This window comes from Ochlerotatus camptorhynchus, unplaced genomic scaffold (assembly GCF_037179485.1).
Source record: "Ochlerotatus camptorhynchus isolate MF236.1 unplaced genomic scaffold, CSIRO-AGI_Acam_v1.1 ptg000146l, whole genome shotgun sequence".
Classification (NCBI taxonomy): Eukaryota; Metazoa; Arthropoda; class Insecta; order Diptera; family Culicidae; genus Ochlerotatus; species Ochlerotatus camptorhynchus.
In genome coordinates, this window is record NW_027040636.1 from 2,304,880 (window position 1) to 2,331,709 (window position 26,830).

The following is a 26,830-nucleotide window of genomic DNA, read 5'->3' on the forward strand; positions in this document are numbered from 1 at the left end:
CGATTGCCAAAAGCACTGAGTCTATTAGATTTGATCTATTGGATACAAATTTTGCCATTTATTTAAGTTTAAGAGTTGGTGCATAGGGTAGGTTAAGGTGACACCGCTGAACGCAAAAAAACTTTCCTCGTTCCTTGCATTGCCGCACAGTTCGATCTTCAACAGGTCAATGCTCCACTCCGTCGTATCGCCATTCCAGTAGTCGACCACTAGAGGACATGATTCATCACCTGTCATCCACATTTTTTCTTTAAAAATAATAGTTTTTTTTATGAATAATATCATAAAATTGTTATTGCTTCTGCTCTTTAGAATACTCTCAAGCATGTAAGTAATTTTCGTGTAAAAATGTTGTTTATTTGGTTATACATTGAATATCAAAAAATCGTTGCATTTATATTGTTTTTTAATTCCCGACTTTAGCACGGTTTTCGAGCTGTAGCATGAAAACAAGTTGATCAATACTTCATGACAACTTTGCATCAGGGTTACTTCCAATCATTTTGCATAAAAATAATGTTTTATGTGATTATGGAATCAATCTTTACATTACAATCTGTTCTTGTAACTAACAAATAAAAATAAAAACAAATAAAAATTAATGGATGTAACCCTGCTTTGCACAATATTTAATGAAAAAAATATTAATATGTGGTAAAAAAATAGAAATGTTGAAAGTTTTCCTGTTTTTATACGAATTGCGCAAAATTTTGGATCACCATTGCTATCATGAGAAAGGGTTAAGGTCGCTTCAATGGTTAATCTGAAAGGGTAGAACCATGTGCCAACAACCTTGAACATGTAAAGTAAGGAGCTCAAATAAATTATTGCCGCTTAGCTTCAGCTTCTGCCTAGCTACGGAACTTATGTCTGCTCTCAACTCAATGTACCTTCGAGCACTTCTACAATTATTTAGAACATTCTGGGCCTGTCACTGTCAACTGGATACCTTTGTAAATTATGTCGTGGGGATGATTATGCCGTGGGAACTGGAAATCAAATACTCATACTGTCCATAAAAGCATAACAATCCCATATGGATTTTTGTCAGAAATGAGTTGTTCATTAGAATTTATTGTAAACTACCGGCATTTTACACTGTTCACTAAAAGTAACATGTTCTGTTCAGAAAATATAATGATAAATACCAAAACTAGGTTGTTCCATTCATAAGAGTCTAGGGACAAATAAATGTTCCACAGCCTTTTTCTCGGCTTGCTGTTTTTTTTTTTGAACTTATGGGCAGTATATTTAGTTGGCGCAACGTCGTGGTTAAATCTTGAAGGACGTTGTACCAGCAAAAGTAAAGTAAGTAATTTTTGGAAACCCCGTTAGTGGTTTGCATACCCTTCTTTTTTTATTGAAGATGTCCTACTTTGAGGTGAACTTTCAAATAAATTATCCTCCTCACTTTTCATCTGGTGAGCCCATCTTTATCAATAACCGATGAGTAAAACACCGCAATTTAACAACACATTGAGCTTGTATGAACAGTTGCCTAACGTTACGCTTCTTCTGCAATAACAAGCACACGCGTATTTCCAAAATGGGTAAACATGCCGATTATCTCATCGCTCCATACCCCTCCCAAATACGACCTTGATCCCAACCCTCGACGTTGCCCGAAACATTGGGATAATGTATGAACAGATATTTGAAAGTATCCAATGGCGTAATGTGTACAAATAGCATGGTGGTGTGATATATTCAATGAATATCAAGCTGTTCATAGTTTATTGTTTCACTGCATTATCCTTACCACTGAATATGGCAGCAACTATATTAACAACTAGAAACCTTAAGTACTATTTAATTTTTTGATTGTTACACATGGTATCACACTTTGTTATTCTTGACGTTGGGAAGCGTTTTCCTTGAAACGAACAAGTCACGACTGCAACCATTATATTATCTCCTTGTACGATGATGCACGGCAATTGCATCAGTGGAGCGATGGTTAATGTTTAAATATTGACTTGTAAGTTTCACTTTTTTCTCATATTGGGTCATTCATGAGGGAAAACAGAATGACCAATAGATAAACAAATCCAATGTAACTGCTATGTACGTGGACAAAGTGGTACAACAACGCATTAAGTGAGCATTTACTCGTTAGCTTTGTTTAACTTTGCGGCTCTTCTTGATGTAGGTCTGTATATAGAAGTTGCTGAATAGACTGATCAGGATGACGAGGTTGACGGCGTGTAGCTTATAGATAAACTTGTTAGCAGCACAGGTTGGCTGCAATGCGGCATACACGTGGACCAGCATCGTCACCAGCTGAGCCAACTGGATGATGGTGATGGCGGGTTTCACACGATTCGTCAACGGATGGAACACTTTGTACGAGGACAGCAAATAGTACGAGTACATGATGATGTGAACGATCGAATTGAGTACCATTATAGACATTTCCTGATAGGCTATACGAGTAAGGAAGTGAGAAAAGTGATAAATTAGTATATGCTTCATTTGTCATTCCGGATCCATCTTACACAAACTGAGCTTAAGACTCCACCACACAATCAAGAAAGTGCTGATATGATGATAGACATGTAACGCCGACACCTGATTCTGCTTCTTTCGGAGAACAAAGAATATGGTCTCGGCAAACTCCACCATCCGCAGACACATTGCCAACCAGCCGTAATACACCGCGTCGTAGCCATATTCGTACTCTTCCACTGGCAGTTTTGGCGTGCATCTTCCGATGAAGCTAAATTTAAATCCTACTTTAATGTACTGCAAAGTGCGTCAACGAAGGGGATAGAGAAGAAAAAAAGAACCGAATAGAAATTATTTTGTGATTGGAACCAGCTACTTAGTATTCCAATGGCAAACTTACGCTCATCACCAAATAAGAACACGCTATGACTTGAAAGATATTATAGGCAGCTATAATCAACTTCAAATTGAACGGTTTGCGATTCTCCATATAGCTGAAAAAGATAATAATAAAAAGATGACAAACTGTTGAACTGCCTACCTGTAGGCTAGCCGGTTAGCTATATAGCGAACGATCATGCGTCATATTTTTGGCATATTTTTCGCCATCAGGCACTTACTTTGGACCCCATTTGTAGATAACATACAGATAGATAGCAATTAGTATGGAGCTCGGTACTGGGGATGCCATCAGTGGGTACTTGTCAATAGTGTCCTCTGCAAACGAAATTGAGAATAAGAGAGGATGGTTTTGAATTCGAATGGCATTTATGTGAAATTTCCATCAACACGGATATGGCACTAAAGAAAATGCCTGTTGCTAACGAAAAACAGAATACGCATTAATTTATTCAGCATTGTCTGGCTTAGTGGGACACCTGTCGCGAATATTCGGTGCTCAAAAGCTTGCGTTTGCTTAAAATATTTATCACATTCATTTTTTTCTAGATTAATGACCAAAACTCTCGGATTGATGTTAGGTTTGAAACATTCGAAAGCTTTATTATTCCCGGTGGATTTGATTTTAATCTTGTTATGCTCAATATGGAGTCTTCCGATAGTCTAGTAAAGGCGCGGTCCGAACAAGGAATTTGATCTTGTCTGCTGCTCTTTAATGGTCCGCTGCTTTGAATTTAATAGTACCATAAAAATGCGAAAATGTACTACGTAACACCAACAAAAGTGATTCTATCAGGACTATTGATATAAAACACATGTTTTGTGCTATAACATGTTTATTTGACGAGTTTTGAATAGATTATCAAACATTAGATTCTTGGTGTTATTTGAGATTTCTTCCAAATTAATCAAATTACAATAGAGTTGCGAAGTTGTGATTGCTCAAATTAATGATCTTGATAACTTGATTGAAGTTGGAAATTGCATGTAGAGCAAGAAGTTATTCAAATATAGAATATATTGAGCGTAGAGCCTAGAGTGGTTTTCCGTCTTTCGTCAATGATGACCAACTTCGAACATTCTTTAAGCTTCTATATAATAAAAAGAACTTTCAAGGGCCGAAAACTGGAACACTAGTGTCAAAACTGGCACACTTATCCTCTATGCAGGTAATTGATACGATTATAAGATATGAAAAAATGCGTTTTTTAAATGTCTTATACAACATAAAATTATCGAATAAATTCAAAAAAGTTATTAATTTAAATCAAGCTTAGCAAGTTCCCATGCAAGCTTAAATCAATGTTGATTATTTTATGCTGTATTGAAGAACTTAAGACGGACCGAAAAATTGTAGATCACTTGTACTATCATGGGATGGAAAGGGTTAAACAAAATTGAAGTAATATTTTATTGCCAATGGGTCTTTAGAATGAATTTCGGGAATAAAATTGAGATCTCGAAGTTCAGTGTACTAGAGTTTGGTTCTGAAACTTAGAAACATTTTCAAGATCTTGGACTTTAAATTAGAAAATAAAAAAAAATTAAAATTTGAGATTTCTTAAATTTTATTTCGTTTAATTTTAGTTCCTCTAATTCCGCGGAGCAACTAATACCGTGGGTTTGACAGTTAATTTGAAAATTTTGCTAGTTATATTGATTTTTTTCCAATATTATAACCGCAAGTGTTAGACTATGGCAATATCTTTACTAAGGCAAAACTTTAGGGGTAGTTTTCGGCTCTCGCATTCTTTATTAAGCAGCTACAACAATGTTTGCGTCTACTATCCGTTTCGATGATATACTACATCTTCATCTGGGATTTTGAGACATAACAAATATGACAACTGGTTACACTTACGTACAAAATACAAACTATTGATAGAATAATAATCACGGACTTAGGACTTCGCCGTACTTTTTAGTTCCACCGTGGTTTGAATGCAGTAGCGAAATGGCTTAATAAAACGTATGAAGTAACATAAAACACTTTGAATGTAACAACTCAAGGCGGGAGTAGCCGCCAACAATGCTGATGATGGTACAGCACGCAACAACCACCCTACTGCCTTCTATCTCAGATGCCCAAGTTGGTCATGGCGAGAGGAGCAACACAATAGTTGGGTAAAGAAGAATTGCATTATAACACACCATCGACTGGAAATGCTCTCGCAACGTGGGGCTTTAGGTAGTGATGAAAAAGAACTATTCTATAGCCGCAGTCAGTTTATGAGCAAAAGAAGGACGCACATTTTTTGCCTGTAGACTTGGAGACATACTTCAAGTCTCCGCGTACATCGTACGGGTTAGGCAAAAGATGTGCGTCTAACTTTAAAAACTTTCGCATTAATGGCCCTTCGCTCATTTTCAACTTCTATTCAATTTTCATACTGCCGTACTTTAACGGAACTATCCACCTACTCTCTTCTAAAGATCATTCTCTAGCTAATAAATTATCACACTAAAGCTTCATGTTAGCATTTCCAACCAACTCTTATTTACTTGCTCGTTTTTTTCTCACACTAATGATTGCCAACTAATGGTTACCATAGGAGATTGCCGATCAGCTAGCTTCTGCACCATATCAGCTATACCGCAGGAAAGCTACCTAGGACCATTGATATTTCTACTCTACTTTAATGACGTACATCTGGTTATCGAAGGACCTCGATTGTCGTATGCAGATGACCTCAAAATCTTCCAACATATCCGCTCGATGGCTGACTGTCACCTTCTTTTCAACGACAGCCTAATGTTTCCGTCAGTAGAAGTACTCTAAACCGAATGGTTGGGAATCCAGCCAAGTGCTCTGCCATAACGTTCTCACGAAAAATCTATAATATTCAACTACGTACTGCTTGGCGCTACACTAGAACGTGAGTATTGGGTGAAAGACCTTGGTGTGGTCTTAGATTCACATCTATCATTCAGACCACACATTTCGTTTGTTGTCAATAAGGCGTCTAGGACTCTAGGATTCATGTTCAAAGAATTTCACCGATGTTTACTGCTTAAAATCTCTCTACTGTTCCCTCGTACGATCGACACAGAAATATTGTCTTACGGTTTGGAATCCGAACTACAATAACGGTGCCGAGAGAATCGAATCTATTCAACGTCACTTTCTTTGGAGAGATCCGCTTCGGCTACCCAGCTTAGAGAGCCGTTGCCAACTGATAAATCTAGAACCTGTTCGGGTTAGAAGGGACACTAATCGAGCTTTGACTATCACCGATAATCTAGAGGGAAGAACCAATTGTGAGGCTCCCGAGTCAAATCGATCTATATGTTCAACCCCGACCGCTTCGTAACAACCTCATGATAAGACTGCCACTGCATCGAACGAACTACGAGCCATACAGAGCGATTCACGGGCTACAGCGAGCGTTCATCAGCGTCGCATCTGTCTTCGACTTCCATCTCACACGCGATGCGCTTCGCCAGAGATTTTCATTCGTTTTCGCTTGAAAACTAATGTACACTCAATTCTGATTTTATGCGTTTCTTTTTTCGATTTTGCAGGAATGGTACAGTATTTTTAATACCACCTGATAGGGTAAATGATGGCTTCGACACCCATTGACTGTTTTTGGCAACCAACATTTAAACGTAAATTTCGCTGTATTTTCTCACCAAAACACTTCGCTGAATGTATTTAAACGGTTTCTTAGTCTTTTAGCTTCAATCTGATTACATTTTTACGACTGAGGAAACCCATTAATTGTGTCAGGAATTTCTTCAATTGAAATATACGCACTACAATATACGACTCATTTTGAGTTGCTGAAAATTGCTAACAGAAGTGCGGACGCTGCTTAGATTGACGAGTATACGTAAACTTCGCTATTTGTTTTTTTTTTTAAACAAGTTGCTTTAAATTTGGTTGAAAAATAAAATCATACGATCATACAAAAAAAAATATCGCCGTAAAATATAATTGAGTATATTTACCATGTTGCTTTGTTTTTACTTTTTACGGTTTATTTGAGATGTAACTCGTTTACTATTAGTATTATCAACATAATTAGGGCTACAACCATCCTTTTAACAACAACGACATTCGACTCAGTGACCATTCGGCCTAATGACGCAGCATCTGTAAGATTGCTTGTATTTACTTTTTATAATCTGAAATGATGCGTCGAAAAATAACTGGATTTGATTTTTCGAAAAGCGCACCAATGTAAATTGCACTATAAAATATTGAAAAAAAAGCAAAGTTTATAATAAAATAAAGTGAATTTCTGAAGATTTGGCGAGCAATAAATGCTTAAGTATGACTCTTTGTTTAGTTCAATGGAAAACTATCAAAATGATTCATGAAATTCTTTTCTAAGGTTCAACTTTTAACGTTATAAGTACATTAAACTTATGAATTTAGAATAATAAGGATGGTTTTCTGCATCTGAAAAAATTTCTGGACAACGTCTGGCGTCATGTTTATGCACCATTGAGTCGAAAATCTTGTATGGTGGATGGACTCAAGTTTTTTAAATGTTTTTTTGCTGAAATAAAAGTTACCACAGATTGTCAGGAAGAATTCTCACAATTTCATCCTAATAAGCAAAATATTTTTATTAGCTTATCCTATCCAAAGCATGAACTCGTAAAAAATATTCGTAAAACTCAACCGGAATCGCTAATCGAATATGTCGCTCTATTTTGCATAAATCCTATACCAATGACACATTTCCATTTCTGCGATCAACTCAATATATTTTTTGTTTAAGTCTCGTGACTAACTTATCAAACCTGAAATACACACGTGTTTCTAATCGGCCGAGGCGGCTTCATTATAACCATGCATAAATTAGACATTACTACCCAGACTGCAGAAATGTTAAAATATCGAAAGAATATTTATGACCATAAAACTATCCCATTTACTACTTATATTTGCATGCTCGTGTGGTTAAAGTTTGTGCGATTTATTATGTCTAAGATTTTCAAAGTCAGTGGCATGTGGATTGACATTCTTTTTATTGTTTTTTTTTTATTGCTAACAATAATAATCATCCAGGAAGTTACATTCAAGGGTAAAATATGTTGTGGTTATTACTTATTATGCAAATAATAATGTTATGGCTAAGTTTTACATTTCGCAACAGGTTTTCATCTAATTTTCTTACGCTCATTTTGTTTGCTATCATTTAAAAGCTATGCTAAATGAACTTTCACGCACCTGCAAACCTCAGGGCATAAAATTAGAAGGGTCAAAACCCATTACTTCCAAACGTTCATAGTTTCTTTCTATACCTGCGGCCTGTTCTGTTGAATATTAATTTACAACGCTATACTCAGTCATGTAACGAATACTTAATCTGACAAGGGGAAGTTGACCCATCAGGTAGTTGCAGCAATGTACATTTTGGCTTAACTACTTCGAGCGAACCGTTATTAGCAGAGAAGAGAAGGAGGTTCGTAATGCATGACCTCGCGGTGTGGCATTGAACCAGTTTCCAAATAATGAGTGGTCTGCAAAATGACGAATGATGAAAGACAGCCCGAAATTTTCAGTAACGTGACGTCTCCAGCCAATCAGACTATGACTTCATGGTGGATTTACAATCTTTTACTTTACAACATGCTTCTGCTTCGATACACATTTCTTACATGATATCATCAGTGGCAAAGGGTTAGATAATTTTGCGCTCTCCAATAAGCTTCTTTAAGACATATCTTAGTATACGTACAAGGTGTAAACCAAATTGATAATCTGCATTTTTCGTATGCGTGTGTGCAATTAACAACTACTGTTGTTAATTAGATACTAATATATTGTCAGCCACGTGTGAACATTATTTCTCAATAGTATTATCGACATTTTTTTTTATTTGAACGCCATCGTACCTTAATTATTTATCCTTTGAAATTGTGAACATATTATTTTAGAAATGTGACTGGTTTATGTATTGTTTGATTCTTACAGCATCCGTTGTATAAGTGTACTTTTTTGTAAAAATTTAAGATCTACATAATTATTGCATTGCACTTTCTTCTACCTGTGTTTCATGTTAATGACGCCATTTCTTGAAAGTACGCAATAGTAATATTTCGTCCTTCAGCTCAGCCACCACCAAGCCGGGTCAATTTCTGATAGTATGTGACTAAATTATACTACTATTCCGCTCATATTAGTCATTCGCGTATGAATCACTATGAATCACTACATACCGCAGCAAACCGGGTTACGAATAAATGACTGACATGCTTCGCTTCTCGCTATATTATGTCAATTTTTACTTGAGCAGCAATTATCCTCCTAAACTACAGTAAAAATGCTGACTTTCCGTGTGATTTTCTGTATGGCCTAGGTGAAAAACCGGACAAATTACCCCCCTGATGAGCTTGCATGACTATCATTTTGTGATTATTCTTATAAAGTAGGAAGCAGCCCTGTGTTTAAATTGAAATGTCTTCCGTAATATTTATCACTGGAATTAAATATAAACTTAAGAATTAGCAACTAATTCAAATTTTAAACGGTTAAATAAAAGGATATTGATTCATTTATGTACGGTATATCTTCAAAATCTTATTTTTAATAGATCAATATTTCAATACGTTTATTTACAAAATTTGTCCATTGATTTTTTTTTTGAATCACAATCGAATAGTTTCATCACTCTCTACGCGCTAAACCAGTAATCCTTACCACATTTTTTTTAAATACGGAACTTTTCAGTATTTTTTTGATTATAAAAAATAAAACAAATACAATAAAGGCAACAATACAGGATACTGCTCGTATTGCACAGATACTAAATTCAGCACACCTGAGCCAAGTTGGGCCTTGGCTTATTGTAAGCAAACGTGCAATGTTTCATTCGAATTCGTTGGCGTACCATAATGAAGCCAATACCATTGTGTAGTGCAGAAATCGACCTTTACTAGCAAAAGAATCTTCCACTATGTATCGCTAGAATGATGAACATATAAACTGTTGCCTGGGATGTTATATCTGTAGAGGAACGAATCTCCATCGCTGATCAACCTACTTAAACGGTTGAAGGCGTGTGTGACAGCCAAATGTGGACATTAAAAGAGGTATATTTGTAGTACAATTAATTAAATTACGACTACTTAGGTTGATAATTTCTCCTCATCCTATAGAGTAGTACCCGTTAACACCAATTAAATAATATCCAATAACATAATCCAATGTTGTTGATTTCTGTACACGTATCGATTTTTTTTAATATTCAACCGACTTTTTCAGCAATTAAAAAATCATAATAGGGAAATATGACCCTTGTTACTTGATTAAATTCTGATAAAATTGCTCAAGTCCGCATTCAGGGAAGAAAAGTTAAATAATGCCTGTTTGTACTGAATTTTCATGCAAATTTTTAGCCAAGGAAAACATGTCCGGGTTCAAGATACTGATGAAATCTTCGGGATTTTATTGTATTTACCATCAAGTTTTAGGTGCATGTTTTCTTATCTGCCGCTTTTCGAGGAATGTAGGCTCAAAAATGGACTATTTTGATCAAAAAATCACTACACTTTTGTTTTTTGCATGGGGGATACGTATCGTGTAAAAACAAAGCTTGGTTAAGTACACATTCTAAAATATGTTCAAATGTTTGCCAAATACACTTTTTTTTAAATTTCTGGGTTTTCACAAAAAAAAATTAAAATAAAAAAAAACGGATAATGTGATTGAAATTAGTTTGATAAGTTTTGCCGTTTTCAAGAGGCTTTTGAAAACGTACCGCGTTATTTCGTGAGAATCGTGTTAAATAAACTAGGATGAGTTTCGACTCAAGTCAGATACTGGTCTCTTCCCCGGGGGCTTGCAAATCATATCCTGATGTGGCCAAAGTAATCACGGGCCACAATTGACCGCTATTGAACTTATTTTCGAACTCTCATGTATTTTAAGGAGTCACATGATGGGTATGGTACGCTTCAATCCACTTCTAGTCTCCAGAGTCGTCCTCACCGGAACATGTTGATCAGTTGACCGATTTCAAAAATATTCAATTGCGTTCAATGAGACCACCGTACCTCCCAATTGGCGCTTGTTGCGTTCAATTTGGTGCAACACAACCTTACTGTATTTCGTCAAGGACACACACACATATACACACAGACATTTTCCCGACGGATTGAACTCATCAAGACGAGTTCTTCTCATTCTTCCTAGGTGGCGATCTATTGTGTTGTCCTGCTTTTTCTCATAACTATTTCCTTTCTTCCATTCTCTTCTATTTTTCCAATTACCGTTGCCATAATCCCAAACTTGATGTATACAACTCGTCATTCGGTTATCTGAACACAAGTGGCTGCTGTTTCTGGGCTTCGTGTTCGCTTGTTCTCTCCTCACTATTTTTCACTCTCTGTGATCGTCACATATTCCATTTATATCGCATTTCCTCGAGCACTTTTTGCACTATGCATCTCCAGCCATCATGTGCGTTATGTGCCTGATGATTTGTTAAATGGGAGTTGGGTACCAGGGTATCCCGTCACGCACATAACGGTTAACTACAGGTTTTCGAACGTTCTTTTCCCTGGTGCTGTTTTTCTTCATCAAGTTTTTGTTCTCCGTTCTATTGTTGCTGTTCTGGCTGTTTCCTGGTCTTCAGTTTGAGGCTGGAATCCATCAGGTTGCCCTCAATCTTGCATACGAAGCACTTGTTATTAATCCTTTCATAATATATGTTCTCCTTTCGATTGAAAACATGAAGCGTAGGTGGAATCTCCTGTTCAAATTTCTCTCGGATGACACGTTAAATTCCGCAATCTGATACCTCCAGTAAGAGATCGTACAATCAAACGTATTTAACAATGCTCCTTAGACAACATGGTTACTTCCAATGGCTGTGCATCCACATAATGTAAAATTAGGTGCTCATAACTATGTACTAGGGTGTACTAAATTCTGTGTTTATGCGGTTTTCAGTTCTTCAATGTTGACCTCATTTAGGATGAGTACAGATAATAATATTATCTAGGTCCAAGTGGGCCTATCGTTCTCGTTGGGGAAATGAAGCAAAGCGTAATCGTCACTCATCGCCAAATTTTAATTTTCAACAGCCAAAGTTGTGAAGTTCCGATACTGTAAATCACATAAATCGATATGTCTAAATTTTACCGATCATTTCTGTTATAAAAAATTTTGTTAAACAAAACTATCGAATTCAGTAATATTTTCTAAGTATGTGTCTGTTATCATTCATTTTCCAACTTTTTATTTAGGCCGATTTTAACTCTTAACTTTGAAGCACTTCCACAGTTATAGATTGTGAGCTTTCTATGCAAACCAACGTATGAATTTGCATAATGTGTGGCAAGATACTCAAAAACTCAAATCTCATGCTTGAGATTACTTTTTATTTGTCTTGTTATTGCAGTATTCGATTGGGCGGTTCTTATGAGTTTTAAGTGGTATAAATGTTGGGCATTGTGAGTATGAGTTGTGAAAATGCACGAGAATCTCAAACGTGAGATTTGTTTTGCATATTCACACGCCAGTTGATTCTCTCACTAGGTCAAATAATTAGTTTAAGGAATGATTTTCCGAACACTGGGCAAAAACAACGATACTCTATGCCCAGGGAAGTTAAGCAAATATTCAATGCGAAATATTTTCTAGACCGGGCCGTTAATAGAACCCGCCATCTCCGGTTTGATAACACCGGGCCATAACTAACTAAGCTATCTGATTTATCTGCATTTTATGCACTGCTCGATACCGCGAATTAGTTTTAAATGAACAGATTCCCCAAGTATTGAATGCTTAGCACTATAATAATTTTCTACATTTTTATATTTTAAATATTTACATCAGAAATACAACTAAATAGGCTTTAAACTTAACTTTGCAATGCCAGCCATAAGTAAATGCAAACATTGTCTCATTTTTCAATAGAATAGATTGAAAAACAAAACAATTCTAAAAACCCGATTAATTCCCGTAGAGGATGCTCCTGCATTTTTCAAACAAGATATATTCATATACTTTTTGGTCATATCTCAGAAACCAAATCCCGATTTAAATAAAATTTATTAAAGCTCCCTCTCTCACACTCTCTCTCTCTTTCTCTATTCCACTCTCTCACACGCACACATGTATTGATTTCGTCGAGCTGAGTCTATACAAATGCACACTGACACTATGATGCTTTTCAAGCGATATTATAAGCATTCGGTACACCTAAATGTTCGAAAAGACAAATATATAATTGATGCTCAGCGTAGATTTTCCATTTCAAGGAAATTTTTAAACTGTTCTAAAGTTAAGATATCTAGGGCACTGGTATAGTTGGGATTAGGCTGTCGACACTGTTGATAATTCCACAAAACACATTCAGCCATATTGTTCTTGGTGCATTGAAATTGGATTCATCTCATTAACATTAAATGACACTTTTTCACTGGGTCTAATATTGATCACTCGTCAAAACTTTTCTCCAAATGCACTGTTTAGTATTTATACTTTATATCAAAAACGATACTCACCTACGCCTTTTACATTTATGAGGTCGTACAACGTAAAGTCGGTTAGATTCATTTGCTGCAGGTAATCCATTTTGGACCGATTAAAGTTCCTAGTAGCACTATCAGCAAAATTAACACCTGGCTCTTCTTTGGCAACGCGTGATCACGAATTGAAACCTGTGCTGCGGTTGTAGATTCGTTTTATAACACTTGGTTCTACTTAATGCACTCTTACAGTACTAAGTACACAAAACATAGATTCTAATGGAGAGCCGTAAAACACTTTACACTCGTAAGCCAACGTGCGTCAAGAACTACAAAAAAGTGTGTCTAAAATTATGGCGCGGATCGCACGCGACTTCTTTCACCAATTGCGCCTATCCAAATAAAGCTCCGCACTGTTTCTACCAAACGGCGAACCCCGAGCTCAGTGGCGAACGATTCATGAAACGGTTCGACCTCCAAGCTTTGTCAATGTAAGTGGAGATACTGCGGCGCGCATGTGGACCCGGCTCTCTTTTGATAAATACTAAAGACATAAGCGCGGTTGGAAAGCAGCCATGGTGAGTGCTGTGAAAAATTCAAGACGCTCTGTCGAATGGTCAAACCTTTTGTTGGTCGCTGATTTAATCTTGGTACATGGTAAGCTCCATATGTGCATACCAAAACCATGAGACTAAAATTTGGCAACAAATTAACTGTACCGAACGCGTTTTCGTGCTCCCTTTGCTTCGACAGAGATGAGCAACGTCTCTGTTTCGATGTGTTTCCATAGACTTTTGTTGATTCAGTTGTCCTAATCGGCAACCTTTAACACAGTTGAGTTTTGTACCTACTTCTTAAATTGAATGCACATTTAGTTTCATTTTCAAAACAGTCAACACAGCCCATATTACGTTTATTTGTTTTCTTCCATCCGTCTTGACTTTGGACATAATCGAGTTTCTGTTTTCATCATGGCGAGACGGTGGTTTACATCAATTTCGCACTAAAGGTGAAATTTCTCGCCTGTGCAGAAGGATAAACAACTTACATTATTATCGGACACGGACGTAAGGACGGCCAAGGGTTGACCTTATTTTCACTTTCTTTTGGAAAATTTCTCCGATTGCGTTACTGTGCTCAACATGAGTACCGGTTCTTCATCGGTAGGTGCTTTGCTTTGGTAAAGTAGCCTTGAAACCTGTTTTGAAGAATCACAACCAGCTGAACTAATTTGATTCTCTACAATGGATAATGTCTTGAAATCCTTAGTAACTTCAATGCTAACTAATATAGATATAAATAATAAACTGTTCAACGGTGTAATATTTAAACACAGTTTTTTTTTGCTTTCCGTTATATCTAACAGGAATCTTCCAGTTTATAAAAAAAATATTTTTGGCCTCTTTGCAAAATGCTGACTTATTTTATTACAATCTGAATAGTGCCTGGTATGGTAATGTATATTGTGAGTCATCGATTATAATCACATTCAACTAGAAAACACAATCTGTACATTTTTCTTCTCGGCCTTTACGTCCTAGGTGAAACTTTACACCTACCCTAATCTTTGAGCACTTCCCCAGTTGTTAATTTAGCCTATACTTTTTTATGTGAAACTAACTTACTGACTATTTTTAAAATGTACGGTTTTAACGAAAATAACTGAAACACCATCCTAATTTTTAACGAAAGGAATATAAAAAAATATTGTCAGATTCAAACTTCGAAAAACATAATTTTTTATAAAGTAATAGTGTAAAATTTCAGAAAAGCATTTTTCAGTTTGATCATTGAAGATAAACCGATAACATGTTTAACGAAATCGTGTGAAAAAGTTAATTCGCCGAGCATAACTAAAATTTGAGAAATAATTTAAACCAGAACAAAAATTCATTCAGATTCTACCCAAACCAAAAATACCCAATGATCATATAGGATCGCTTATTACGTAATGTACACCGCAAACATTGATCGACCCCGCGTACATACAGCTTTTTCGATCATCGAAATATAAAGTTAAATGCGAACACCCTTGAAAAATACTGCTTTCTGTCTTTCGTGTGCAACAACGAATGTACGAGTAAATTTAGCTGGATTCATCGTGCAATGGCATTCAACAAATATTGGATGTCGGTAACCCACTGCAATCAACTTTCATCAGCGTCTACCTATTACATCAAAGTAAAAATTTGCGGCCAAACTTTCGTGACAACCGGTTGTACAAACTTCAAAATTTATTTCGAAAAGTGTCTGAATCAAACTGGTTTTCCCGTTCATTCATGCAAGGATGCTTGGTCGGGTGCTATTCCTTCATAGCCCATCGTCTTACTACTACACCACAATTATTAAAGACGTGAACTCTTCTTGCCTAAATTTTTGGGGACGGTTTCGGCGTAGTGGTTAACAATCATACCTCTCACGCCAAAGCCACGAATGACCCAAGAGTAAATTTGCAAGGAGAACTCCAAGGTACTTGTGAGTAGATTTCCAAGAGAAGAAGGAGAATCCAAAGAGAATTCTGAAAAGATGCAAAAAATTTCAAGCAAATTTCCAACAAAGTTTCGATGTTAAAGGAGAGTTCTAAAGCGATTCTTGTTATCATTTACAGATTGCCCTTTGATTGCTAGGGAATTCTGCGGAGCATTTCCAAGAATTTACGGAATAGCTCCTAGAGAATTCTGAGTGGAATTTAGAGGGTAATACAGGGAACCCTATTTAAAATTTTAAGGGAATTGCAGAGTGAATCAAAGATCCTTCTATTATTTACAGAAATTTTTGAGAAGATTCCAAAGAAAAATTAAAAATTATTATTTACAGAAATTCTTGAAAAGATTCTAAAAAAAATCTAAATTTTAAGTCTTTGACATGATTTTTAATTTGATTTCTCTTGCTTAAAAAAGTTCTCTTGATTAAGAAAAATCTTCAAGATTATAGAAGTTTTTTTTTCATTCAGGGCTTATAAAATTTGAGAAGATTCTGGACCATGAGAAGCTTTCAATATTTATAACTAACAGAAATATTCCAATAGCATATTTTTAACGTATTTTCAATAAAGGTTTCTTTGAAAACCTGAACATTTTCCGTTGAAGTCCTGGAAAACCCTGGCTAACTAAAGGAATTTGAATTAGCATAATGAGTAAGACGCCCTGAGCTACGAAATTTTGAATTGCGTATTGTTTAGGAATGTTTGCATGAACCTTCGAAATCTCTAAAGATTCATTCGAAAATGTATGTAGCAGAACTTTCAAACCTTAGTAAAGTTTGAATATAAATCTTTTCAATATTTTGCAATCGTTCTTGAAACACCTTAGTAATTTTTATATGATTTGCCTACGAATTTTCAATAACATTTCAAATTTCTAATCTTTAAACTTCTAAATTATTATGTGTAACGTTCAGACGCTACTTTGTTTTACCCGGTGATAAGTATTTATTTTTACAAATAACAAGAACATATGTTTGCACTTAGTCACGTTTCTTTGAAAAAAATAATCATTAAATACTGTCATTTGTTGTTGATAACAGGAATAATTTTGAGATTTGAACCGGTAGAACCGAGAATTTTAAAATGGCCACCTTGCAACGCAGATTCATATCTTGTATGAAAAACCACCCCAATGAAGAAAAAAATTGTTGTAGTTCAATAATTAATAATAAAAGCCTCTGCTTTCAACTGGTGACGGTTTTATAAATGCCGAATTATTCTAGCAACCCTCCATTTCACAACATATAAATTTTCTGTTAATTGATTAATTTTTAAGATTCCTAGAATTTAGATGTCAATAATTGAATATTGCTTGTTAAATTGGTACAGCATACAGACATATTAATATATGTAACGAAGAGTCCCAATCACGGCTCATGTCATAGTGGAAATATTGATATTTTGAAAATAAAATACATTTTTTTTGTCTATGCATACAGTTTTGACTCCAAATATAGATAATATTGTCATTTTTTGTTTCACAGTGTTGTTTGAAAAATATATTCACTCGGAATACGTTAATTAATCGACACTTCACAGTTTTTTTTTTTTTTTTTTTTCGTTATTAATGGTACAATACAGATGTACACCCTACTAGGAAATGTAAAATTCTATTACAAATTTGCATAGAAAGTTGCAGAATTTGTAATTTTTCACCACATTAACAGATTCTGTAATATGATAGACGGATGATTTTTAAAATAATAGTGTAATTTTTCTGTTATTTAATTTCTAATTAATTTAATTAAAATCTAATTTTCAAACCAAGTTTGTTTCGTAAAAACCACTGCTGCTAGAAAATTTCCTCGTGAATTTTTTTTACGAAAATATTCATTCTGGAAAAACTTGTTTGTACGTTCATTGTAAGAACTGCATGCATTAAGTACGTCACGTGATATTTGATTTATCTTATACATTGCTTATGACATAATTCTAAGCTCCTCATCCTGTATGAAATCGACACTTACATTTGATGATGTCATTTGTTTTGGTGTGTTGTTACTTAGAATTTAAACCTATTCCTGTTTCCAATTAATTGTTTCGCACCTCTATGCCAGAGCTGTCTAAACACAAGAAATTTAGTAATACACCCATTCATCCTCAATTTTCATCAACTCCACTTTATTTTAACCTCATTCTCAAGTGATAATTATTGTTCATTTCGTATGCTCATCATTTTCAAAACGATTGGATCATTTATCAGAAGCAAAATAATTCGATAGAAGTGCAGCGAAATTGTGTGTGAAGTGAAAAGGAAAATAAATGAATGATCGATTCGATTGCTCACAGAACCCGTACACGTAAGGTATGATGTTGAATCATGGATCATCAAGACAGAAATTAGTTGAAGAGCAACATAGATGATCATTCCACAGATCACATATTTGACCGTCGAATCACAGTCGGCTGCAATACTGCTGCGGTTCAGTAAATAGTTACGTAAAATTTACCAAGGCCAAAGCGAAGGCGTCTTCAAAGCTATCGATGCAAAAAAATTCCAAATAATTATGAAAAAAGTTTAAACGATCATTGCAGATGTGGCCGACCGTGGTTCGTGAAAACAAAAACGATAGGTGCATGCAATCTGTTGTCTTTGATGTTTTGATTTCGAGTCTGTGAAAGGTCAATCACATGGAACATTTCTATAAAACAATGTTTGGTGTCAAGGTTGCACTTTTGTCTCTTTCTTCTTTCTGGTTTATTATAATGTCATTGCTGGTGCAAGCTACCACTTTCATGTCACTTGGAGCATTTCATTATATTGGGAACATTTCTGGTTGTTTATCTGAAGAAATCATAGTGGGTAAGAGATACCCAACAAACTATTGGAACTGATTAAGAGTTGAAGTTTTAAGCTCTTATTCAGCTTTGAATGTTTGTTGGGTACAGTAGAATAAGTACAGTGATACGATACCTTAAATCTACTCTGGGAAGCAAACAATCTCCGACTAGGCCAGAAACGAAAATAAATGTTCAGGTGATGTTTGAATAATCAATTTTATTATTTTAGTGGAAAATGTCTGAATTCACAAAGGAAACGAACGAAGCAACATTCCTAACCGGTATGATAAAAACCTAAGTAAAAATCACGGAAATGTTAAAACGGTAAATCATCGTAGTGGAAGAATCATCATGGTTTTTATTCAGTGATTAAAATGGAACATTCACCTGTTCTTAGCATAGTGTTTGTCGAGCCGAGCACTTCTATAATTGTTAGTTCAGTATTTTCCCAGGGTTTCTGATGCGTTGAAACAAAAAAACACTGAAAAATCGGAAAGCCTCATGAAATTTTATTATTCCCGGAAGAAAAAAAAAAACAGGAATTTTTATAATTCTAATCATGGACATTGGATCAAAAGTAACAAAATAATATTTTAAAATCCAAATCATAGAAAATGCTGAGAGTTTTATTTTATTTTACACGTCCCAAGTTTCTCCATTTCTCGATATTTTCCGATCGTCCCCTTTGATTTGTTTTTTTTTTTCCTAGTAAAATTAATAATTCTAATAATTATTTTGAATTAATTTTGCATTTCTTACTGTGAAGAAAATACAAGGAAAATTTTATCATAATTTCAGATGCCTGATATCTAAAATGTTGAAGTCACAATAAAGCCAAATCTTATCTCGGACATCGAATGACAATATTGTTAAAGTGACTATATAATAAACATAAAAATCGGGAAATGACGGCTTCGGCACTTCTTTATCGTCAGGGGTGTTAGAGTGCTATTTTTTTACAAAACGATACTCTGGAATATGGTGTGGCCATAAAAATTACGTGAGATTTTCGACATAATTGAAGTGCATCCTCTAGGATGTAATAATATTTTGTTGTTTTGCTGTGCACTACCTATAGACAAACCCAGCTTTCTGGTGACGTATTTTTTTTTTTGGCTCACATTTCCAATATATTTCCTCCCCCTTCTTCAGTTACATTGTAAACATTACAATTAAGAGCTTAGCTAGTGGCCACAGGCTCCACGACTTCCCCCAGTTCCAACGTTGGTTTGTTCTTGGGTTCGCTACGCGGGGTGCTGTACATAATTTCGTCCTTAGGCTCCACCACGGACACATTATCCGGCAGGGGCTTCTTCGGTCCGATCTTGCCATTTGGATCCCAAGACAACATGATCTTGACCTTAATACCCAAGACACCCTGACGCATCAGGACGTGACGGGTGGCCGTGTCAACGTACTCGTTGCACGGATCTCCGGAATGGATCATGAGACCATCGACGAACTTCATCGACTTGGCACGCTGACCACGCAGCTTGCCGGACCCGACAACCTCGCAACCCTTGGCGCCGGACTCCATGATGAAACGGAGCACACCATAGCAGGCACGACGGACGGCCAGACCTCCGATCAGCTTGTAGCGGAGCGATTCAGCTTGGGCGATGGCGCACATACCACGGGTGGCGACCTTCTCGGCGTACAGCTCAACGGTTCCTGTGGCGAATCCGAATCTCTTCTGGACAACAGCGGTCAGCTCACGGATGCGGCGACCCTTCTCTCCAAGTACGTTCTGGGTGCGAGTGGCCATGATGATGATTTCCGTACGGGTCGGAGTGACGCGGACCTCCACACCGGAGTAGCCATCCTCGGCCAGCTCACGAGTCAGGAACTCGTTCAATTCAGCACGGAACATGCCATTGGCAACGAATCGGCGTTTCTTCGACACAGAGTTATACATTTTGGTAGAACCACAACTTTAGCAAAAAAGCTTTCTGGTGACATATGAAAAGTCTAATACTCCTAAAAAAATCTTCAAGAAAAACGCAATCATGCCCTGAAATAAAATTACCCTTTCAATATGAATTTATCTTGACACACTTTTGCGTTTAATTCTTCGAAAACACCAGGAATTTTCTGTGATTTTTTGCTGGAAAGTTTGGCTCTAAAAGACCTCTCAAACAAGTACCAAAATAATAAGTTTTATTTTGCACAGGCGTCGAAAACCTCAAAACGAACTTTTGCTTCACTCGTACTTTTGGGCCAGTCTAATGTGTATGTTTAATTAGTTTTGGAATTGTCTCTACCTATCGATTCCAATAGATAAAACTATTGATGTTTAACAACATACTTTTGAAAAATTGGTTAACGTCAAGCATTGTCTAGAACATCGTGTAAATCAAAGATGCAATGAATCACGAGCATGCATTCCTAGCCCAAGACCTCAATATAGTGTACCAACCATTTTTTGGCATGACTGCAGTCAACCAGCAACCACTATATACGAGAGCGGTGTGGGTATTGGAACGCGCGGCGAACGGTTCACCTCAATTCTACTGAACAACAACTACCCACCCACAGGAGAGATTTTATTCAGCGACCCCGGCGTAGTGGTTAACATCCATACCTCACACGCCAAAGTCACGAGATCAAATCTCACCCCCGGACAAGTCACGAATGACCCAAGAGTGTTAAAGTGACTATAATACATAAAAAATTACCACTAATGAATTTATTTTGATAATATTGCTTCTCTAGTTGGCAAAACTCTAGCGAAGCAAAACCCACTTTAAAAATTCTAGAAATCACTCGCCACGTGACGCAACCTGATTGGATCATGCAATTAACCAATCACACTGTTGAACTGGGTTAGACCAAAAATCTTTTGTCATTGGATCAAGATTTAATGTGGAACTACGCCGCTAGAGGCGCTTCACTTTCATGTTACTTATGACGGGCGCTATAATATATGAAATTTAGGTCCAACATAAAATATTTTGTGATAATAGCCATATATAAAGTTGTCGTCTTGAGCAAAGTTATTCACACCAAGTACTTTCGGATGGTGCTCATACTAATTCAGAACTCTCTCACTACGCAGCGCTAGTGTGCACATGAACTTCCTATATAACCTGTATTTCGAGATCCTGACCATATAGTTTTTTTTTCATTGATTACAAAATGATCTTGGATTCCAAAATGGCGGCGAACATCGAATTTTGACTTCCACACGTCGTCCTTGTTCCAAAAGTACCCATATTGTAGAGATATTTTGTTTTTAAAACAGATGGCCGCCATCTTGGATTCCAAAATGGCATCCAGCATCGGTTTTGTGGCCTCTACACATCAACCCTGTTCCGAAAATAGTCACATTGCACAGCCTGGACAACCTGGACAGACTTTCGAGGCATAGTGTATTCAGTAAAGTAGCGCCACGTAGTGAGAGAATTCTGAGCTAATGTGACCACGACATATATAGCGCCGTCAAGAGTAATATGGAAGCGACACGCCTCTAGCGGTGTAGTTCCCAATTAAACTTGGTACCTATCTATTTTTTAATATTAGCTGCATTATACATTATGCATTATGTATTGATCAAAATTTTCTCGCCTTTTCCACAGCGTCTGTAAAGCGGAAATATGAACACCAACATGTCTGCTGCTCCTTTTTCCGCGCACTACTATTTCTGCAATCAAAACATGAATTGGCTGTTTTTAGTTGAATTTGATATGAAAATGGCAGAGAACATTGTTTTTACACCTTTCCTATTATGACGTGTTCCAATTGTGGCATATGAGAATCCCATACGCCATAATTGGAACACACCATAATAGGAACATATAACCAAGAATGGGAGACCTACCCTAAGGGAACATAATAATACATATTTACACGTTAGTTTTAACCATTTACATGAACAATATCAAATTGATTGTCAAGTGCACGGAATTAAAAGTTGCGCGGAATAACCCACGTTCACAATACGTATCAAACAATCAAAATCTAAAGATTCTATGGAAATCATTATTTTTATGTTCGACACTATGAGACCCCGCGCACATTCCGTAAGGCTAATCAAATAATTTTGTCTGTATAAATTACAAGTCGTGTCATTAACCAGCCACACAACTACTGATTGTGATTACCACACGTGACTTGAATGGGTTTATCAACTATTTAACTAATTGTGAAATCATTCACCATCCATTGGCATCGAACAAAAAAGAAATTAAATTTTCGACTATAAACAGATCCGGATATGATCAGTTCATAGTAGACGACACTTTAACATAATAGAATTTCTATTTGAAACATTATTGAAAATCATAATAGAATTTAGATTTAAAACATAATTTAAAATGTAGGCAGAAATCATAAGAAGCTTGATATGCAACTATCGGTAAGTGGCACGCTGGATCAAGAACTATTTTCCACTTAACTCGCCCATTAAAATAAGCTTTAAAAAATGACACAAACATCACTGCACAGTGGGCCAGGAATGCAATATTGCAGGGGGAAAATAATAACTCCAAAACGAAGCATTTCGGTGACTTCATGTCTTATGTAAAGTTTCTCGTGACAAGTTCAATACTTAGCTGGATAGATGGTGCCAATATCCAGCTTTCTATTCTAACATTTTGAAGATTTAATGACTTCGGCGTAACTCTAGTAACATCCCCGGTCTTCAAATCTATGCTAAGCCTTATAAACCGCTTCAAATCCATGACAAAACCAAAATTGTTACTTTTGAAGTCTTTTCAAGACGTCAAAATTTTACAGCCTGTTGTTTGCGAGTATCCTAGAAGTTGGATTTTTGTTTTCAAGATTCAGGATTTTTGAAGGAAATATTAAAATCGAAAAACAAAAATTCGATAACATTCATATTATTTTTCCAATTTTTTTTCAAGACCTATTCCAAAAATCAAATAGAATCCCGAAATTAGTCCTCATTTTAAGATCGCCGTCATAGAAAGTTTGCAAGATTTTTTTGAGATCTTGGGAATATACCAATTTTTAGAATCTGATATACAAGAAAATTATCAGTTATATCCACAGATTTTTCCGTTTTTGTAAAATGATTTTTTTTTCGGGGTACATTATAGCAAAGATTTTTGACAGTTTTAAACAACATAATAGTACTTTCTTTTTTTATGCTCATGCTATTCTTAAACAGGAACAGATGCCGTAAGATGAAAGAGAATAACTACCTATTACAATTTACCTAATGGCCCATTCGATCTAATGGCGTTCGGTATGATATAAAATAATAGTAATATAAAACAATAAAAGCTACAATAAATTTCTGTTTGGTAGATGTCGTGCTGGGCCACAGATAGCCGCCAAGTCAGTAAAGGCTCGAATTTCAAAGCTAAAAGCGGTGGTTTTGTGTTCGATATGATCTCGATTACCCTGGGCATAGAGTATCATGGTGCTTACCACACAATACACAAAGTCATGCATTGGTTGACATAGAAAGCTCTCAATTAATAACTGTGTAAGTACATCTTAGAACAATAAACTGAGAGCCGGCAAAGCACTCGCTACAGAAGCGTAAAAAGCATGGAAGACGAAGAAGACATAATTTTTCATCAAAATTGGTTAACAACTGACAAAATGGGAACAGCATACATTTTGGAGAGGGGTACGTAACAGTTAAATTGTCCTGCTTAATTAATTGAATTCATGCAAATAGAAATCTTGAAGACTCATGCAACTTCATCATTCAATGCAACTTTGTGATAGCATTTCAAAGCAATTTGTTACGCTAAAAAGTTATCGCATATTTCTCAATTATATGAGTCAACTGCAAGTGAAAGTTCCATCTTACTGATCATTCACTCCTCCAGCTGATGGAAATTCGCTTGGAAATGACTGCATTGATAAGCAAGCAAAAGGGAGAAAAATAACTCATAAATCTTACTTCCACAGTAAATAAGCTGCTGATTGAACTCAACTGTGGCGCTACTGTCATCCATGCAGAGAATTGATTTGTAACGGCTTAGTCAGCAGATAATCAAGTCAAGTTACGTTTCTTGACAAACCTATCGCTTCACTAATAGCTAACACTTTAAAGTTAGGCTCACTCTCGTCATCGCATACGGATATATGGACTAAACCGGTTGAATACTGAACCACGATTTTACCATATTACTAACCGTAGTACAATAACCTCATCAGAGAGCAGGTGATACGGTGCGTATCCCGTATATTCTGCGCCATTGATCTCAAAAGAATAGTCACGTAGGCTTTTGTTCCTGGTGTTATCTGGGTTAGTCTGCAGCAATAATTTATGGAATACAAAATTGTGAGATTTTGATTCCACAGAACAGAATCATCCAATTCTTCACTATTCATTGTACCCTTTTATAATTTTGTTTGCATGTTTCTCATGTTGTCCGTGATGGTGTCTATTTAATTCACTTAATGTTGCTGATAGAATTTTCTCGGAACAATTCTTACTTAGTTGCGAAATTATCCATAATAGACCTTGCAATTGACTATTTCCTTCTATTCTCGCTGATGATAAAGATGATGTTTCTAATGGCCTCCATGATTTTATCGCATTAAGTTACATGGAATCAACTTTTCATCTATCGTCAGTAAACAATTTGAGGCGACATTCCAAGTCTTGTTTATTTTCATTCATCAAGATTGACCTTTGCTTCGGGTTTTGATGCAAACAATGGCAAGGGGTAAACAATGGTTCATTTACGCTATCATTAAAGACCACTCAATTGCCAATAATAACAAATCCACGATTTCATAAATAAGTTCTTCTGCGATCGATATTTATGCTATCGATGCCTGCCAAAAGGTGCCGACTATGCAAATATCTATTGAACATTGAATCGATCTTAAGTAAAAGTAATAAGTTATCGATTAAGAAGCTTCATCGCCGTCAATCAATATGTCTACGTCAATATGGGGCATATTGGCAAACGAATCAGAAGATCATTAGATATGCAAAAGATGTATACTTTTTGTGACGTGCCAGCGACGTCGACTTTTTCAAGCTATCGGAAGCAATTGTTGCTTCATTTGGCATTCCGTGTATTCTTTGGAACCCTATCACGACTAGCTGATGACGTTAGTAACTAGTGCCATCTTTGTATGGAGTGAGCCCATTGTGTTCAAATTTAAAGAAAAGTCCACTGCCAAGATTATTTTAGGATAACAATTTTTGAAAGCAGTACAGTAAACGACTCCTATTTTTGCAATATTTTAAAAGTCAGATAGCAATACGTTCGTAAACTACTCAAATTTTAAATGCAAATGCATACCTATAAACTCTGAATGCCAGGCTGTCACAATGAAGCGGCACCAGTAGAAGTTTAGACCGTTAACGAACGGTGTTGAAGAATCAACGATATGTACGTGTATCGTTAAAATTACTTGAGCGATTACCGCAGTTGAGCATTAGCAACTGTCCGAGAGAACTATGCTAAACAAAAAGATGATAGATAAGAAAATAGACAGTTGATAGACCAACATTTAAAAAATGTTCACAGTGTTTTCCAACATGCCTAAAAAAAATCCAACCAGCAGCACAATAACTCAAACTCGTCATATGGAAAGTTTATGACCTACGAGAATGGACCTCCGAGTGACCCTAGTAAATAACTTCTCAATAGAGTGCTCCTGCTTAAATTTTTTCCGATTGCTCTATATTTCCGAATGGATATAATGAGATAACTTTGGGTTTGTATTCAATTAATGTGGAACACATAAGTAAAATAAATTTAATGATTTAACTGCTCTTTTTCTTGAACTGAAAATATAAAATATGTAGATAGAAATGAATAACTTGAAGTGCAACTCAAACATTCCAATACCGAATTTTGTTTCCAAATTATCCTTACACCTTTTATACAACCATAAGTATTTTTTTACTAACCAAAAACTCCATAAACATCGTAGAGGTAGGACAAATTTCAATTGTCAGCACTTTTGTGTTAATTATTGGAAATTCCAGGCAAAAAAAAAACAAATTTCGCAGTCGAGAAACTTGAAATTTCGTGGCAATATTTAATATTTTTTCTTAATAATGATAACATTTTCTTCTCCTAAACCACAATTTACCAAGAAGAACAACAATTTAACCAAAATCACATGATTTGTCAAATTTAGGTGTCACAAATAATGATTTTATTTCAAAGTTCTAGTTGGTCATAATTTTTAAACTGCTCGAATAACGTAATCGGCTGTGTCAAGTATTATTTATGTGACCTAATACCATCCACATATAATCAAATAAACCATCAACATTACGGTTTGGTTTCAATGACCAAAACTTGTCTTGTTGTTCTAGATAAAAATATTTTTTATTGTTTTATT

The 26,830-nt window shown here is 35.9% G+C and overlaps 3 protein-coding genes across 3 annotated transcripts in view; 1 reads left to right on the forward strand and 2 right to left on the reverse strand.

The window, feature by feature from the left end:
* LOC135700976 (oxysterol-binding protein-related protein 9) overlaps positions 1-26,830 on the forward strand; it is a 116,060-nt gene that overhangs the window by 10,285 nt on the left and 78,945 nt on the right. The window lies entirely within an intron of this gene.
* LOC135700946 (very long chain fatty acid elongase 7-like) lies at positions 1,726-13,825 on the reverse strand. Its single transcript, XM_065221613.1, has 5 exons — positions 13,312-13,825; positions 3,066-3,162; positions 2,846-2,939; positions 2,496-2,742; positions 1,726-2,423 (listed from the first exon to the last, which is right to left on the reverse strand). Exons 1-5 carry the CDS (start codon positions 13,379-13,381, stop codon positions 2,113-2,115), a joined length of 819 nt encoding a protein of 272 aa, XP_065077685.1. The 5' UTR covers positions 13,382-13,825; the 3' UTR covers positions 1,726-2,112.
* LOC135700947 (small ribosomal subunit protein uS3-like) lies at positions 19,686-20,480 on the reverse strand. Its single transcript, XM_065221614.1, has one exon. It carries the CDS (start codon positions 20,454-20,456, stop codon positions 19,722-19,724), a length of 735 nt encoding a protein of 244 aa, XP_065077686.1. The 5' UTR covers positions 20,457-20,480; the 3' UTR covers positions 19,686-19,721.

Bases quoted from the DNA above. Each gene is read 5' to 3' on its own strand.
- LOC135700946 (XM_065221613.1), bottom strand. From the start codon at position 13,381: ATGGATTACCTGCAGCAAATGAATCTAACCGACTTTACGTTGTACGAC. The intron at 2,743-2,845 runs GTAAGTTTGCCA...CGCACTTTGCAG, and splicing joins GTTCTTATTTGGTGATGAGC to TACATTAAAGTAGGATTTAA. The intron at 2,424-2,495 runs GTAAGATGGATC...TTACTCGTATAG, and splicing joins GAGTCTTAAGCTCAGTTTGT to CCTATCAGGAAATGTCTATA.
- LOC135700947 (XM_065221614.1), bottom strand. From the start codon at position 20,456: ATGTATAACTCTGTGTCGAAGAAACGCCGATTCGTTGCCAATGGCATG.